The sequence below is a fragment of the Arvicanthis niloticus genome, chromosome 9 (genome assembly GCF_011762505.2).
Source record: "Arvicanthis niloticus isolate mArvNil1 chromosome 9, mArvNil1.pat.X, whole genome shotgun sequence".
NCBI classification, from domain to species: domain Eukaryota; kingdom Metazoa; phylum Chordata; class Mammalia; order Rodentia; family Muridae; genus Arvicanthis; species Arvicanthis niloticus.
The window spans coordinates 57,965,702-57,983,661 of NC_047666.1; the positions used below are offsets into that span (position 1 = coordinate 57,965,702).

The following is a 17,960-nucleotide window of genomic DNA, read 5'->3' on the forward strand; positions in this document are numbered from 1 at the left end:
TTTTTTTTTTAAATATGAGTACACTGTAGCTGTCAGACACACCAGGAGAGGGCATCAGATCCCATTACAAATGGTTGTAAGCCATAATGTGGTTGCTGGGAATTGAAATCAGGACTTCTGAAAGAGCAGTCAGTGCTACCAACCTGAGTCATCTCTCCAGCCCTGTTTTTGTTTGTTTGTTTGTTTGGTTGGTTGGTTGGTTGGTTGGTTGGTTTGGTTTGGTTTTTTGAGACAGGGTTTTGAACAGGTAGGCCTTGACTTAGAGGTCTGTCTACCTGCCTCAATATCTGGAATTAAAGGCGTGTGCGTGACACCACTGCCCTGCTGGCAACCTAGTTTTTAATTTTGTTCACTTGACAATTTGACCTCTTCAAATCAAAACTGAGATCACACTAAGCCTCACCTCTTTCTTTCCTTTTGATTTTTCAAGACAGGGTTTCTCTGTGTACCAAGGCTGTCCTAGAACTCTGTAGACCAGATTCAAACTTACAGAAGATATGCCTGCCTCTGTTGGAATTAAAGGTAATATATATATATATATATGGCTAGAGAGATGGCTCAGTGGTTAAGAGCACTGGTGAGAGGTCCTGAGTTAAATTCCCAGGAACCACAGGGTAGCTCACAACAATTTGCAATGGGATCTGATGCCCTCCCTCTTCTGGTGTGTCTAAAGACAGCTACAGTGTACTTATATACATAAACAAATCTTTAAAATAATGATGATGATGATGATGATGATGATGAATATGGTGGCATACACCTTTAATCCTGACACAGAAGCTGGTGGATCTGTGGGAGTTCCAGGCCAGCCTGGTCTACAAAGGAAGTTCCAGGACAACTAGGGTTATCACAGAGAAGCTCTGTCTCAAGGAAAAAAAACAAAACAAAAAACAAACAAAAAAAACCTGACATACCAAAATTCTACTATACAGTAGTGATTATTATTTCAAGTATTTTCAGAAATTATTTCATTTGTTCTGCCATCAGTATTATCCAAAACATTGGTTCTCCACCTTCCTTAACACTACAACTCTTCAATGTATGTAGTTTCTCATGTTGTGATTACCCCCAAACATAAAATTATTTTCATTGCTACTTCATAACTGAAATTTTGCTACTGTTATGAATAATAATGTAAATATGATATTGAGAAATGCTGATCTAAAAGAAAAAAATTTAAAGCTACCAGAAATCTCAAATAATAACAAGATTTAAATTCTGAATACGGAAGCCCAGTTGTGGTTGAAAAGCAAGTACCAAAGAATGAATTAGGGTAAATTTCACATGATCTTGCACTTGAATTTTTAATGTGACAAAATGAAATCAGTCAGCAGGTTAACATTATATTCTCACTTGTCTTTTATACAATAAAATCTCTTTCCAAGTTCTTAGACTAGGAATAACTATGTTAATTTGGGTCAGAATAAAAGGTAAATAAGGAAACATGACAAATTTAAAATCTTGAGACTGTGAAAAAAGAACAATTTTTAAAAGTCAACTAAATACAATTCTTAACAACAGTTATTTCCTACAGCATTAAATATATACTTTAGGGTTTGTTTTGTTTAGAACAATGTATCTGTAATTCTGTAGCCAGGCTAATCCTAAACTTGTATTAGACCTTATTATTCCAGCCTCCTAAAAAATACATTGCTTGCATTCAAATCCAGGCTCTACTAAATGATTGTTGTTAGGATTACAGGATTGTACCACAATACCAAGTTAACATATATCTTAAATCCAATCTTACCTAGCCAAAATCATATTGTTTCTGAGACCAGCCTAAGCTACACAGTGAGTTGGAGGTCAGCCTGTGGTATAAAGCTCTTACCTCAAAATTAAAAACCAAAACAATCAAATTCGGAGATTCAGTTCAATGGGTTATTTTAAAGCTAGCAAAGGATTAAATTATGGTTTGAGTAACAGGACCACATCCCATTTCTGTAGCACTGCTAATCTTGAAACATTAATATCCTATACTTTGGAACCAGGCATGGTGGTGCACACCTTTAATCCCAGCACTTGGGGGGCAGAGGCAGGTGGATTTCTGATTTCAAGCCAGGCTAGTCTACAGATGAACTGCAGGACAGCAAGGGCTACACAGAGAACCCTATCTCAAAAAGAAAAAACCAAACCAAACCAAACAAAAAGTCATGTACTTAGGAATGCAAACCATAACTTGATAAAAGACAGTTTAAGATACAGGCACTAAATGGACTGGAGTGTAAACAAAAATTACAACTTTTACTTTTTTTAGGTAGAGCTGAAAAAAAAACTCATCAATACATAAAGCAGTGAGGAAATTTACTAGAGACAACCTGTGAGAAAAATGTCAGAAATAAGTAAATTACTAGGTCTACATTTGTTTTCTTAAAGCAAATTATATTGTTTCCTAATAAGCATGCTCCCACCAACTATCCCAGCCTCCAGAAGAGAAAATTCTACAGAACACCCTAGGAACATTTTTCCACCAGCTGACCAAATTAAAGTGCTTTTTTGCCTAATAGGTCCTGATAAAAGAATTCTTGTTTTAAGAGTTCTCAGTTATTACTTAAGACTGTGGTATTAAAATATTACCCACTTATTATTGAAAACAGATGCTTGTTTTGGTAGATAGCTACATATATTGTGACCCTAAAAATAACCTAACAATAGGAAGTTTGATCTGTACACCCCACTCATTGATCCTCCAAAGTCTAGGTACCCATATGAAGTGATAAAAATTATATTTGCCATTTATAAGAGGACTTTAGAAATTTGACAGCCACTTCTACACAGAATTAGTATTACTTCATTTGAAATTACTAATTAGCTATCTTCTGAAACTACAAATGTAGTCTGGGTTTTTGTTTGGTTTTGTTTATTTGATCAGGTTGGTTTTTTGTTGTTCTTGTTTTTTTGATTTCTCTGTGTAGTCTTGGATTTCCTGGAAACTCACTATGTAGACCAGGCTGACTTCAAATTCAAAAGATCAGCCTGTGCCTGCCTCCCAAGTGCTGGAACTAAAGGTGTGTGCCATGACAGCCTGACCTTTCTTTTAAAAAAAAAAATTAATTCTTTATTCTTCAGCATGTTAACATGTATACAATCAAATATATCCACTACCACTTCTCCACTTCTCCCCTCCAAGTCCCTTTATATGCCTCCCAATACATACCCCTCAACTCTTTGACTCTTTAAAAATAGCCTACTAAATCCAATTTGTTGTTGCATGGGTTTGGGACTGTACATGAGAAACCTACCAGTTGGGAACATCATGATAAAAGATAAAATGAGTCTCCCTCTCAGAGAAGCTACCAACTGCCAAAAACTCCTTAGGATGGGATAGGCCCTGAAGAGCATATCTATGCCAGAAATTTGGCTGGCAAGTTTTATTTTGGTAACCACAGCTGCTTCCTTTACCTTTTTGTGATACTGAGAAGTGAATTCAGAATTTTATAGATATTAAACAAATATTCTAACACTGGACTAAACTACTCTATCTACCACTGAACTACATCCCCAGCTCTCTTCTCTTTCTGACTCTTGTTTGAAGTTACAGTCTCACTAAGTTGTTCAGGTTGACCTAAAACTTAACTCTGTAGTCTAGACAGGCCTTGAACCTATGATCTTACTGTTTCAGCCTCCTTGAATAGCTAAAATTATGTCTCTGCTACCAGGCCTAACTTGTAATCGCCTTTAATACCTTCCAAATTACTGGATCATAACCATTTTAATGTTTGTTCTTTTTTAACCAAAGCAAAATTACTTAATGCCCTATAATTTCAGGTTCTTATTTAACAAACAAGTAGGTTGGGAGAGATAGCCTGATTTCATCCAATTTTGCATCTATTTATTTATGTAGGTACACATGTGCCACAGCAAGAGTGCGGGGGTCAGAGAGCAACTTTCACAAGCTAGTTCTCTCCTACCACAATGTGGGTGCTAGAGATTGAACTATTGGGCATCAGGTTTAATGGCAGGGGTCCTTACTTAATGAACTATTTCCCAAGGCCCTTCTAGTTTTAATACATTAAAAATTTTAAAGCCAGGAATGGTAGTACATAACCTAAAATCACACTGCTAGGGAGATAAAAGCAAGAGTTCAAGATTATCCTGGGCAAATCAGATTTTTAACTTAATGGAACACAGTACTCATCCAGACTTGGTTCACTACCTAGTAAAAGGGGAGTGGAGGAAATGTGCATTCAATGTCAAATGGGTTGTTTTTTTCTTTCCAAAGCTTTACTTATCCTTAGGTTTGACTTTTAATTTGAACCCAAATACTTTGATCTGGAACAAAATGATACAAAACCCCAAAATACTGCCTGACTACAGTCATTACGTGATCTTATACTAGGAGTCACATTTGTTTACTTTTAATATGAAAGGGAACTTTTTTTAAGTCAAAATGAAAATTTTTTTCAGAAGCTTGGTTAAAGGCATGAAAAGTTCTAAAAACCATGGCTTCATTCTATAAGCTAAGGCTCATTTCATTCTGCTCCCAAATGGTGACTTCAACTATTAAAAACAAGCCAGTGTAAGATTTTTCATTAGTGTGATCACACCCACATCTACATAAAGAACTAAATCCAAGCCGGGCAGTGGTGGCGCACACCTTTAGTCCCAGCACTGGGGAGGCAGAGACAGGCGGATTTCTGAGTTCGAGGCCAGCCTGGTCTACAGAGTGAGTTCCAGGACAGCCAGGGCTACACGGAGAAATCCTGTCTCTCGAAAAACCAAAAAAAAAAAAAAGAACTAAATCCAAAGCCAGGTGGTGGTGGCTCACATCTTTAATCCCACCACTCAGAAGGCAGAGGCTAGCCCGATCTCTGTGAGTTCAGGGCCAGCCTCATTTACAGAGCTAGTTTCAGGACAGCCAGGACTGTTTACACACACACACACACACACACACACACACACACACACACACGAACCAAAAGAGAACTAAGTCCAAAAACTCAATAAATTCTGAGAAAAACTGAAGAACTTTAAAGTTATTATTGTGAATTATTAGTTCTAAGACTAAGTAAATTATCAGTCTGTGAAAACAAGCATACTAATTCTGAGAAGTCCTTTTAAAAGTGGAATATTTGACTGCTATGGATATACAGTTCTATGATATAGAGCTTGCCAGAATGCAAAAGATCCTCAGTTCAATCCTCAGAACAAACAAAACAACAAAAAAAAGTAAAATAAAGATAAAAAGTAGGGCTGGAGAGATGGCTCAGTGGTTAAGACATCCTGAGTTCAATTCCCAGCAACCACATGGTGGCTCACAACTGTCTGTAATGGGATCTGAAGCCCTCTTCTGGTGTGTCTGGAGACAGACAGTACACTCATATACATAAAGTAAGCAATTCTTTAAATAAATAAATAGTAAAGTAAAAGCTAACATGTATAAATGAAATGTAATTGAAGAATCGAATTCCTGGATAAGTATTAGATCCTTGATTACAAAAAGAATTGTCTTCCTGTAAATCAGTTACATCTAAATTATTGAGTATGACTGACCAGTAGGAGTAGAGGCATATTTTGACAAGTTTGCCAAAGAAACAAAGAAGGTAAGTTAGTTTGTTTGGCATGGTGTGGCTCCAGACTGTAATACCAACACTCTAGAGACTAGGAAAGAAGAATCAAGGATTCAAAGCCAGCTTGGAGTATACAAACAGCCTTCACTATATAAAGTAAGGAGGAAAAAAGCAGTATATCAAAAAACAAACTAAATAAACCTACTAAAAGTAATTTTTAAAAAAGACCTGTCACATTTCTAACTCTAATCCACTATAAAATTAACAAAGCATTAGTTTACTTCATATTGTGCTTACAAGTTCCATTTTAAGTGTTGAACTCAGGGAACTATGCTCCCTAAAGAACTCGCCAGTTTCCAGTTTGCTTCCACATGCTATGTTAACTTTCTTTCACATTGTTAAAATAAAAACAAAATTGTTAAAATAAAAACACATTGTTAAAATAAAAACACTCATTTCCCAATAAAGGAAATTTCGAGCATATAGGGAAGTAGAGGGGAAAGCTTAATAGACTACCTTGCACTGAACAATCATGTGCTGATAATTGTTGAAGCTGAGTAATTGCTAGCTACATTCCTCTCACCTTCACTAGATATTTAGAAGCAAATTCCAAACATTATTCCTTTCACATTTCATGTTCTTGGGTTATTTGGAAAACAAGTTGTTTGTTTATTAGTTCTTAGGTAAATCAAGTTCTAAGATTATTTCAGTGAAGTTCCAATCCTAGTTCAGTTTGATCCATTTTCTTGACAAGAAATCAGTAGTGGCACTTTTTATCTATGATGTAGCTGAAATTCTGCCTCCACCACTAATCCATGCTCATTTCTGGATGCAAACAAGAGCCAACAAACCAATATTTATATAGATGCTTTATAATAACATTTGTTTATTGCTATAGTAAGTCAAGCAGTTAGTAGTCCAAACTAATCTATTTAAACCTAGAATATACCTGCACGTTATTTATAACCTGAAGATTTCCCTATGAGACAAAAAAAAAAAAAAAAAAAAAAAAAGAAAAAAAGCACTGTAATCTTTCAGACTCTTGGGAAGTTTCATTTAAAAATCATTTATATCCCTAGCATAGTGGCATGAACTTATAATCCTGTTATTCTGGAGGCTGAGGCAAAGGGATCAACAAATTCAGGACAGTCTGAGCTATACTTTAGGACACTGTCACAAAACTCTTTTATAACAATATTACAACAATGATGGTATTATCACAATTTTCAAAGCACTTATACAAATTTCATGGCCTTTTTATTCACTATGGACTGAATAAGATGAAGACAGACACTAATGAACAGTGTCAGATCACAGCTAGCCACATGGCTTAAGCACTGGTAGGTGGTATAATGGTAGGTGCATACTGTACCTTCCTACTCTGAAAGCACTTATGCTTAAAGAGAAAGAGAGTTGTTTATCAGGGACTGGGTGGTTGTTTTGATGTTTTTAAGACAGTGTCTCACTATGCAGGCAAGACTGGCCTTGAACCTCAATTGAGGTTCTTCTGCCTCGCCTCTAGAGTAGTTGGGATTTTCAGGCATGCCCTGGAACACCTAGAAAACATTTCTGTTTTATTATCTACTAAATGTCTATACTGCTATCAAAAAAAGCTGTTCCTTAAAGTACAGGGTCTTGTCTAACAACTCGATCTCAGACATGGAAACACACAAGGCAGTTCATTACTGCAGAGACTTAGATGAGACTGAAGTGTATAGGAAAAAAAGGTTTGATATTTTCTTAAAGCAAAAAATTTTCCCAAAGGCTGAGAATATACGTATAGCTCAGTGGGAAAGCACTTGTCCAGGCACCACTTGTTCAATCCCCAGCACGAGGGGAAACCCTTTTCCAATAATTTCATGTTTCCTGCCTGATACTAAACACACAAGCTTGTACTTAAATGACTTTTTACCCGGTGGCTGATAACAATCCCTCTTGACACTAATAGTTCCTATCTTTTCCAAACACCTAAACAAAAGTTCCACAATCTCCCAATTTCAACCTCTTCGGACACTGGCCTCCCCCGCCCTCTCAGAGTCAGAGAATTACAAGAGTGAACTCGACAAACTGGCTTAACCGAGCCAAATTTGGGATCCAAACGACCGAATAAGAAAAAATGAGGTGGGGCATTACCTGCAATTCACACCAGGCGACTTCCACAGTGGTTTCGGTATCCAAACCTTTGTAGACCGTCTTAAAGGAGCCTCTGCCGATTTCGATGTCAAATTTGAGAAAGCGACCGTCATTGGACATTCCCACTGCCTTGGTCTCCAGCTCTTCGATATCATCCTGTTGCTGGTTCCTATCCTCCTGCGGTTCTTTGGCGCTGGTGCCACCGCTGCCACTTCCACTTCTGGGCGGCGGTGACTCCTCTTTGCTCCCAACGTGGCTGGGCTGGGACACCGGGCGGTCTTTGCTGGTAAGGCTGGAGACGGTCGTGGGGGCCGAGTCTACAACGGCTTGCTCCCCAGAGGAGGCAGCAGCCGAGGGTTGCTGAGACACCTGGGAAGCAACGGTGGTGGTCAAAGTTTCCTCTCTCTGAGGCTCGGATGGAGCACTCGGAGGCACCACTGCGGGTACACTAGGTTGCGGGATAGAGAGAGGGAGGCCCGGCAACTCCAATGCGGTGGCATTGGAGTCACAGATGACGCTTCGGCGGAAGAATCGGTGCTCGGTCGGGGTGGTGGTGGCGGCCGCCCCACGACTGTCCTTGTCCATAGTGTGCCGGCGGCGCCGGTATTCCTCCGTCCTGCCAATCCCCGAGTCGGCGACCGTGGCCCCCAGCTTCTCGCCCACTGAAGAATCGGAGCTTGAGCCATTCTTGGGGACAGGCGCCGGAGGCGAAAGGAAGCCTGGAGTGCCGCTCTGCTTCTCGGCGGCGCCGTCAGACATGGTTGGTCCGGTGGAGTGAAGAATGCGGGCTCGAATTTATGAATGAAAGGGGGAGAGGGTGGCCCGGAGAAGCCACCAAGAAGTGCTGAGCAGCGCTCCTACGGCTCCTCGGAACCACCGGACGACTCCCACTCAGCACTGACAAGGCGCCCCGAGGGCGACGCGGGACACTGAGTCCGGCTGCGGCGGCTGCTGCTGCTGCTGGCACCGAGGCTGCTGCGGCTCACGGGGCGGGCTTGTCGGCGGGCGAGGAGGGAGCGGAGCCACGGGGGTTAGCGCCGCACAGTCCGCATCCATCCTGCAGCGAGCGGAGGCCGGTAGGGCTGTGGCAGCAGAAGCGCCGCAGTCATGAGGAGCAGGGCGCGGAATTGGCTCCCAGGCGAGCGGATGCGACGAAAGTGAAGACGGCTGAGCTCCCGCCGCTGCCGCCGCCCGCCCGCCGAGCACGGCGGGATAGGCCCTGAGGGCGGAGGCACAGCGCGCGAGGGACGAGCCCCGACGCCGGGCGGTGGCAGCCCGGGGCACAGGGGTGGGAGGGGCCGCGCAGGGGAAGGAGGGCCGCGGCCCGGGTTCCCGGTCTCTCGGCCGCCGCCTCAGGCAGCACGCGCCCCGGAGAGGGGACCAGTCTCAGAGGGCGCCCATCACTAGATGCTGAGGGCCGAAGCCTCGAAGCCTCGAAGCCTGAGGAGCGGCCCCCCCCGTCCCCGAGGCCTCCCCGCCCGCCCCGGGCCTGGCGAACCTCTTCCCCTCTCTGGCCGGCGCCGGGGGCAGAGGAGGGAGGGAACTGTGGGGAGGGGAGGGCCGCTCACCGCGGGGCCCGGGCTCCGCTACTTCTCTGGCCAGGAGGAAAGGAGACCGAAAGAACTGGGAGGAGGGGGAGAGGGAGAGGAAAGAGCAGTCACCCCACTAGGCGCCTTCTGTCAGCGAAGAAGGGAGTACGGAATAGCCGAGCAGAAGAAGCGCGTCCGCCCGGGAAACTCTCCGCTTTAAATGGCGCCGATGTCTGAAGCCTCCACACAGCCCGCTTGGACCCCGCCCCCCGCCGCCCGGGGCGGCCCCGCCCACATCGCGCTCGGGGGCTCTCGCGCAGGCGTGCCGAGCTCGAGACACGATGGGATTTGTAGTTTCCTAGTGAAAACCGTGAAAGGAACCCGGGAGGAACGCGCCTACCACTTCCGTGATGCCCTGCGATTGCTCTAGCCTGGTGCCTCCTGGGAATTGTAGTTCCTTTTTTGAAAACCGCCCCTAGTGAAAGCCTGATGGGAGCGTCATCGTGGGTCGCTCAATTCTATTCCAAACTCAGTGCTCCCTATCAAAATCATTATTTAAGGAATCAATCGTAAAAGAAGAGAAGAAAGGAGAGAAAAAAGAAAAGAGGGAATGAGAGACTTCCGTCATGTTCTGCTTAGGTAGCTCACAGAGCTGCCATGCAATGAAAAATGATCTGTTGTTCGTCTTTAATGGAGAGCCTCCTTAGTGTTGAGTGATTAGGGCTGTGGGAGTGGAGTAGGAGGTAAAGCTGGATAACCAGAGCCTGAGTTCGAAGACTCCCGGGAACTTTGTGAAGAGTACACATACGATGGGTTAAGGAAGACAAAATATAGTCCATCCTTCTAAGCCACATGCTCGTCTCCAGTTTCCAAACAAGTACTTTGGCTGCAAAGATGGGCTGCCTACTAAATAAAACCCAGGATCAGAGCGAACCTCTTTGCTTTGCCAGAAACTTAACGGGAACGGGAGGTGTGGGGGGCGAGGAAAGGCGGGTGACAAGCACTGGGAGGAGGTCGAGTTCGAAGATAGTCTACATCTTTGATCTTTGATTACAAACCTGAAAGGACATAGTTGACTTTCGCCTCTATATTTGAGTAACAGTTATTTTCCTTTTCTTTTGTTATAGCCTCCCTCGGTCCCTCAGTAAAACATCCCCTTTCTTTACTACACTTGCATATGTATACATATGTAATTTGTACCGAAGCGCGGAACTCGGGAAACCTAGATCCGTGCAGTTTACAGTAATGGAATTCTTCTCTTCAAAATATCCCTAGTGCTTCCTGGACCACCTTTGCTACTACGTAAGATTACAGTTGTGATGAGCACCAGGGGGCACCAGACAGAGTAGGAAACCAAATTTATGAGGCAGATGGCAGTTACAAGTCTTAACCCAACCGGTGAGAGCGGGAAGCGCTTAAACGTACGCAACCGCACCCGAGCGTGAATACACTGCAGCCTCAGCCCGGGACTGGAGCGAGCTCTCAAGCGGGTTTTCTTAGTCCAAGACCCTATGAGAGCAGCGGTGATTTGGAAGCAGCTAGAAAGATTCATTGACTCAGTGTATCTAGATAAACTCCGCATAGAGAAGTCTTGCTATACAATTAATATTAACTTACCAGAAACGTTTAAAAAGAAGTTGGCACTTTTTCTTTTCTTTTTTTTTTTCTTGCCGAAAGCTGCCATATAAGATTTAGAGTTTGTTTGAACCATATGGTTGTTAGATTTCATAAAGAAGGCAGGTTGTGAACGTTTTAAAATACAAGTGCAGAAGGGGCAGAGAGAATACTGAAATATTAGTGCTCTACTGCTTTAGAAAATCATTAGTTCGCTATATTGATGGTAAGTCTGTTTTAGTAAATTTAATTAGTGGTTTATCTCCAGTCATAAATCTAATGTCAGCAAGTGAAGAAGTAACTGTGAAGTGCATTTTTCTTGTACTTCTTGAAGCTTTTGATTATAATTTTCTCAGTTGTTGCTTTACCAAAGAAAACTTTGTTTATAACACAAAGCAACTTAATTATACAGTGGTGAATTTTTAAAAGGCCAGTAAATCACAATGTTTATTTTTTTGTTTCTATAAAAAGAAATTAGGATATTTCTGTATGAGTGGTTATGAAACAGTTTTATCATTGTTGCTTATTTACTAAGCCCTGAAACTTTGGTCACATGGCAATAAGCACAACTTCCTTAATATATATCATATAACCATGACTCGTCTACATATCATTTCAAGCAGGAATACCTAGTCATTGTAAAGAACCTAATAATCACTGACTTTAAAACCACACTTATCCACGTGACAACTTTTCCTACTTAGCTTTACTATGAAAACAGATATAATTCTGAGTCTAATCGCTGTGTACAATAGTTAGACTTAATGGTTAAACTATAGCATGAAAATATATATATGTACTGATTTGCTCATTTCTCTTTATAATGCTTACCCACCCAAATCCATAATAATTTCCCTGTTATTCTTGACTATAATTCCTCCTAGTACTTTCCCTTTCTCTGGAGTTTCAGTTCTCAAGTTCTCTCCCGTTCACACAAACCAGCAAGTGACTGAGTAGGAGTGTGGAAGAGCTTACTATACATGAGTGCTCTCAGTATGAACATTTGACGCACTGGCATTTAGGTAGCCAAGGAGACAAATCTGTTTTTCTTTCTCACAGTATCTGTATTCTCTTCCGTTCTTGTTCAATTTATTGATTCATGCTTCTCCCTCCTTCCCATCCATGCATTCGAAATGACGCATGGACATTCCAGTGCAATGATGCATGGATGCATGGACATGCAAGGTTGCAAGACGATCTCTTGATAACTTACAGGCAAAAAAAAGTTGGTGACAGCTTTAAGGTAGACAGTGACTTAGATGAGCTGAACACATACCTGCTCTAGGGTATGACACAGTCTGTGGTAGCTTCCTGGATGTGGTTCATGGAGCTCCTCTTTCTCTTTTATTGTCTTTCCTTCCTTTCTCATGTCCCTTTGACTTGCCTGTGAATAATTTTTGTTTCATTTCTGTCATTTGCAACTCTGCTAGGCCTTATTTTAAACTTTGGCTTGTGTTTCCTGGTTTACAAAAGCTCACTATGTACAGGTTTGATGCTGGAAAATATGGATATGAACTTCAAGTATGGATGGCATTCAAGAAATCCCTCTGACTTCTTTACCTAGAAATAATCTTTTCTTCCCTCAAATTTCATTATCCATTATTTTCCCCTCTGTATCATAGATTACTTTCTAAAATGTATTGGTTTTATTTATGCCCATATGTTATTCTCTTCAGTCACTTTTTTTTCTGTAAAATAACATCTACCATTGATCAGTTACTTATATGTCAAGATCTTTCTACAAACAGGCCTGTTTGAACTTCACAACTACTTCCCAGGAAGTAAGCTTTTTAGTCTTCACTTTATATGCAAAACTCTAAGGAGTAAAAAGATTGATATGGAGAGATGGCTCAGAGGCTAAGAGTATTGATTATTTTTCTAATAGACCCCAGTTTGATTCTCAGCACTCACACGGTGGATCACAACCGCCTGTAACTCCAGCTCCAGGGTCCCTGATGCTCTCTTCCAACATCTATGAGTACTGAGTGTGCAAGTGGTCTGCAGACAGACTTGCAGGCAAAACATTCATACACATAAAGTGAAATAAAAGAAAGCAACTGTGATGTCTGCGACAGAAGCCTCAATTCAGACTCAACTCATTTGTCCTCAGAGTTTGTGCCCTAGCATCCTCCAGTGATGCTTTCTGTGCATTGCAGGCATTAAAGACCCTCTTTAATTAGTTAGTGGATCAATTAATCAGTGAAACAACAAGGCTGTTGAGTAGTTATTCACTGAGCATGCCAATTGCAGAAACTTCTGACCCACACATAGCATTAGGGTAGCCAAGACTGTAAAGCATTTAGGAATAAAACCAATCTGATTATTACTAAAACAAAATTTTACCAATACTAACACTGGCAACATTAGAATTAACCAAAGACACTGCTTCACATGCCCGAGTACACTAAGCTGATTTAACTTCTGTAGACGAGAAGGTTACACATCTCAAAGAACTAAATTATGGACTGAGAGTGCAGCTCAGTTGCAGAATGCATGCTGTCATGCATATGGCCTTCCTGTGTCAGATCCCTAGTACAGCAAGAACACACATATACACCGGGTGGTGGTGGCGCACGCCTTTGATCCCAGCACTCAAGAGGCAGAGGCAGGCAGATTTCTGAGTTCGAGGCCAGCCTGGTCTACAGAGTGAATTTCTGTCTGGAAAAAAAGAAGAAAGAAGAAGAAGAAGAAGAAGAAGAAGAAGCAGCTAATGTGTTATACAGGACAATGCATGGTACATAAAGGAACCTCCACCCCACTAGGAGTGGGGATTTCCCTTGTTCCTATTTTGCAACTAAGCTGAGTTAGCAGACAAAGCCATAAAGAGAGACGAATGAATGACAGCTGAGAGATATTAGTCAAATTCCACAAGGTTAAGTTATTATGAATCAGAGGTGTCAAGTCCACTCCCAAGGTTCCTAAGGGCAGCTTTTAGTCTTGCAGGAGTATCTTGTTAGGAGGATAAATGAGAAGCTTAGAGGAAGGAGGAAAGAGGAAGTGGTTACTCCTTGCAGAGGGTGAAATTGGTTCATAGGACCCCTTCATTGTAATGGTGACTACTTTGTTTGTCAGGCTTGGGTCAGCTCAAGGGCATTTAAAAATCTGCAGATCTCCCTGGTTTGCATTTCACAGAGGAAAGGGAAGATTAATTACAAGCACCTGCCAGTCTGCTCATCCAACTTAATGCAACCAGTGCAGGAAATTTCCACTCTCATTCCAGAAACCACTCATTCTCCTGTCTCTGTAATGTTTGCACAGCTCTCTGGAAAGGGGGCAAACAAACCTACATTTCTCCTAAGCAGTAGAAAAAGCCAGCCTGGACGAACCTTGAAATTTGTTCTAAGAATCTGTATGGTTACTTAAGAGACATTTCAACAACGTACATCTTAGGTAATCTTCCCCAGAAAGAGACTTGTAAGTTGGTGAACATGCAAGGCTGATTAGTTCTTATGTTTTTGTTTGGTTTTGTTTTGATTTTGAGAAGTGTGTGTGTGTGTGTGTGTGTGTTTCAGCTAGAGTCTCTCTATTATGTAGTACTGACTGTCCTAGAACTGGCTCTGTAGACGAGGCTGGCATTGAACTCACAGAGATCTGTATGCCTCTACCTCGCAAGCACCAGAATTAAGGCCAAGTGTCTAGTTCCTAGGGTTTTAATGGGAGTTCAGAATAAGTACTACCACCATGGGGAATAAGGGAGGCAGAACTATCAGAGGGATATATATGTGTGTGTGTGTGTATACATACGTATATACATATATATAGTCACCTGCCATGCTGTTGTAATAGAAGCATATGCTGAGCTTCTGAAAAGGATGCAAAGTTACCCTGAATGAGGCCAAGTATCCACCTCTATATCCTGGACTGCTTGGATGCTGCCTGCCACCAGAGACAGGCAAAATCTCTTGATTCCTTTGCTAAATCACTCCTGGAGAGGAACTCAATGCCAGGCAGCATTACAGCTTCAAGAATTCTTCAGTGCAAACTGCTGTTCAGCTATTAGTCATAGTCTAAGTTCAACAATCAAGGAAAAATTTTGGTTCATTGATTTCTAGAAGGCAATACTGGGAAGCAGGAGAGAGGCTGCCATGTAGGAGTGGGGGTGTAGAAAGGGGTAGATGAGTTTTAATCAGCAATTTCATTGCAGTAGTGTGGGCAGAACAAGGGTTAGATAACCCTCAGAAGGGAGGACAGTTTGGGTAGTTGGTGGTGGAAAAATCAATTCTCTTTGCAGACAGCAGGGAAATTTTTCTTGGATTACACAAGCACAAATACTACCCATCTTGATTTAATTCCACAAGGGTCTAAAGTATTTGCAGTTTGTCAAGTCCTTGAAAAAAAGCTGAGAAGACTTTCTTAAACCTTGCCAAAAAAAAAATATATATATATATATATATATCCTTCCCCACCAGTGACTCCCTCTATTGCTAACTGCACATATGTGTATATGTATATATGTACACAGATATATATCATTTAGAGTTTGTTATATAGCAAAAAATGTTTTTACTTTTCTCCTTTTTCAAAAGAATGGAGCTCAGTAGTAGAGCATGTGTTAGCTTACATCAGTCTCCAGATCCATCCTCAGTACCTACCGTGTGTTAGCTTACATCAGTCTCTAGATCCATGCTCAGTACCGTGTGTTAGCTTACATCAGTCTCCAGGTCCATCCTCAGTACCAACTATTAACTAATTAATTAGACAAAGTAACATGAAGTAAAATTAAGTATCTGATTTCTCCCTCAGGTTTTGAACTCCTGAAGTAGAGGCTCTCAAGACTTACTCTTTCTCATTTCCCCCACAGTTAGGAATGATATTCAAACATTAACTCTTAGGCCAACACAAGCACCAACTAAAGTGGGTGCAGGTTTACAGATGAGTATTTCTTTGTTCTTACAGGCCAGGCATCCAGGAAACAATTGTTAACAAGAATTATATTGGGTTACTACTCCTGCATTGGACATCTAATGATCTTTCTCTCAGAAGTCAGGTGATTCCAAAACCAAAATTATAATCATTTTTCATCATTGATTGAGATTTTACAGGCATCTGTAACTTTGAAAAGGTTTGCAAAAATAAATAAATAAATAAATAAGACAATCCATACCTTTCTTATCTATATGGTAGCACTTGTCACAAAGCAGATAAAATATTGGATGCCCATTTCAATTTGAATTAAAAATAAAAAGAACAATCTTCAGTATAAATGTAATGCATGAAATACTTGCATTTTTTGAGCTAACATCTTATGTGTCCTAGGCTGGCCTGGAATTTACTATGTAGTCCTGGCTGGCCTCTAACTTGCAACAATCCTCCTGCCTCAGTCTCCTAAGAATTGGCATGACAATTGTGGGCTACCACGCTGGACTTAGAGAAAGCATTTTTAAAGGTCCTTCATGAGAATCCAGTGTGCTATATTATCTACCTTACTATTATTCAATGATTTTCTTAAATTAATCATCAGAAACTCTTCTCAACTAGAATAACCTGGTTATAAACCAAGTCACCGGCAGACAGCACACGTACTGTCTTGTAATTAGCCTTTTGGGAGAAAGCATGTTTTGAATTGCTGCCGGTAGCCCCGGGAGCCTTGCAAGCAGCAGAAGTGAATTAATCTGGAAAAGATTTCCATGACAAAGGCTGACTTTTATGTATGGCTTAGAGAATCTGAAACTGTGTAAAACGACATATATAATCAGCTGACAAGCCTGCAAAGCCCTACAGGTAGAAATCATAAAGCAGGTAATGGAATGACTGGGCGAAATGGTATCAAAATTCATGTCAGGCTGAAGAAGGAGCTGAGAGGTTAGGAGCAAGGGTCTTCCAGAGAACCTTGATTCGATTCCAAGCATCTACATGGCAGCTCACAATCATCTGTATCTGACATTCTCTTCTGGCCTTCATGGCCAACAGGCATTCATGTGGTACACAGACATACACATAGGCAGGCAAAATACCCAAACACAAAATACTTTTTTTTGCTTCTTTTTTGTTTGTTTGTTTGTTTTGTATTTTTGTTTGTTTGTTTCCCAAGATAGGGTTTTTCTGTGTGGCTTTGGCTTTCCTGGAACTTTCTCTGTAGACCAGGCTGACCTTGAACTCAGAGACCTGCCTGCCTCTGCCTCCCAACCACTGGGATTAAAGATGTGCGCTACCACTGCTGGATCAAAATGGGTTTTGTTGTTGTTGTTTTGTTTGTTGTTGTTATTGTTGTTGTTTTTAATTTTAAAGTTATCTCAGAAAAGGATAAAACATAAAGACAGATGACATTTTTATTTGTTTGTTTGTTTGTTTATGTAAAAAAGGAGATCACAGGCTGACACAATACTCATTGCAACTTATAGCAACTTTAATCATTAGTCAGATTTTACTAACATTAAACTGAAATCCATCTCTGTGTGACTTCCACTCTTCAGCCCTTTGAAACCACACAGAATACATCTAATCTAACTTTAGGTAGGTACCTGAAGAATGTCATGTCCCAACACAAATTTTCTTATCTGTGCTGTGTTCTGGGTTTCTGAGTTTTTATGTTTTTATTCCTTTTGTTGTCCTGGGGAATACTTGCTGTATGCTTTATCCGTAACTTCCTTTAAAAAAAAAAAAAAAAAAAAAAAAGCCTTCAGACAGCAATGAGTGTCACAAGATCAACCTAAGATAAAGATCTAGAAGTTGTCAACAGCCTGGGAGAGGGGGAGGGTCAGTTGTATATCATTTTCTGGTCTTGTTTTTGTTTTGTTTTTTTAGGGTTAAGATCTTGATCCTAAGTGTGGCCAGACCTAAACATGTGCAAATAAGGGTAATACTAACTGAACTCAGGATATGTGTATAAGAAGTCACTAATCCAAGAGGGGGTAGTTAAAGGGACACAGGAGGAGCTGAGGGGGAGTTGGAATTATGCAAAATAGTGTACTCATGTAGGAAGTTCTAAAAAAAAAAAAAAAAAAATCACCAGAACACTAGACTGTAGAACAGTGGTTCTTTACCTTTGGTTTTCTTTTTTTCTTTTCTTTCTTTCTTTCTTTCTTTTTTTGTTTTTTTTTTTTGTTTGTTTGTTTGTTTTGTTTTTTGTTTTATTTATATGAGTACACTGTCGCTGTCTTCAGACACACACCAGAACAGGTCATCAGACCCTATTACAGATGGTTGTGAGCCATCATGTGGTTGCTGGGAATTG

The 17,960-nt window shown here is 41.1% G+C and overlaps 1 protein-coding gene across 18 annotated transcripts in view; it reads right to left on the reverse strand.

Moving 5' to 3' along the window:
• Positions 1–9,424, reverse strand: part of Wnk1 (WNK lysine deficient protein kinase 1) — a 124,255-nt gene extending 114,831 nt beyond the window's left edge. For 14 of the 18 annotated variants that reach the window (XM_076940449.1, XM_076940447.1, XM_076940439.1 and 11 more), the window contains exon 1: positions 7,644–9,423. In XM_076940449.1, coding sequence (XP_076796564.1) covers positions 7,644–8,402 — 759 coding nt within the window. In that variant the 5' untranslated portion in view covers positions 8,403–9,423. Of the gene's footprint in view, positions 1–7,643 lie in introns of all 18 variants that reach the window. The other 4 variants (XM_076940450.1, XM_034511985.2, XM_034511988.2 and 1 more) reach the window with 3 other exon arrangements.
• Positions 9,425–17,960: the final 8,536 nt, after the last annotated feature.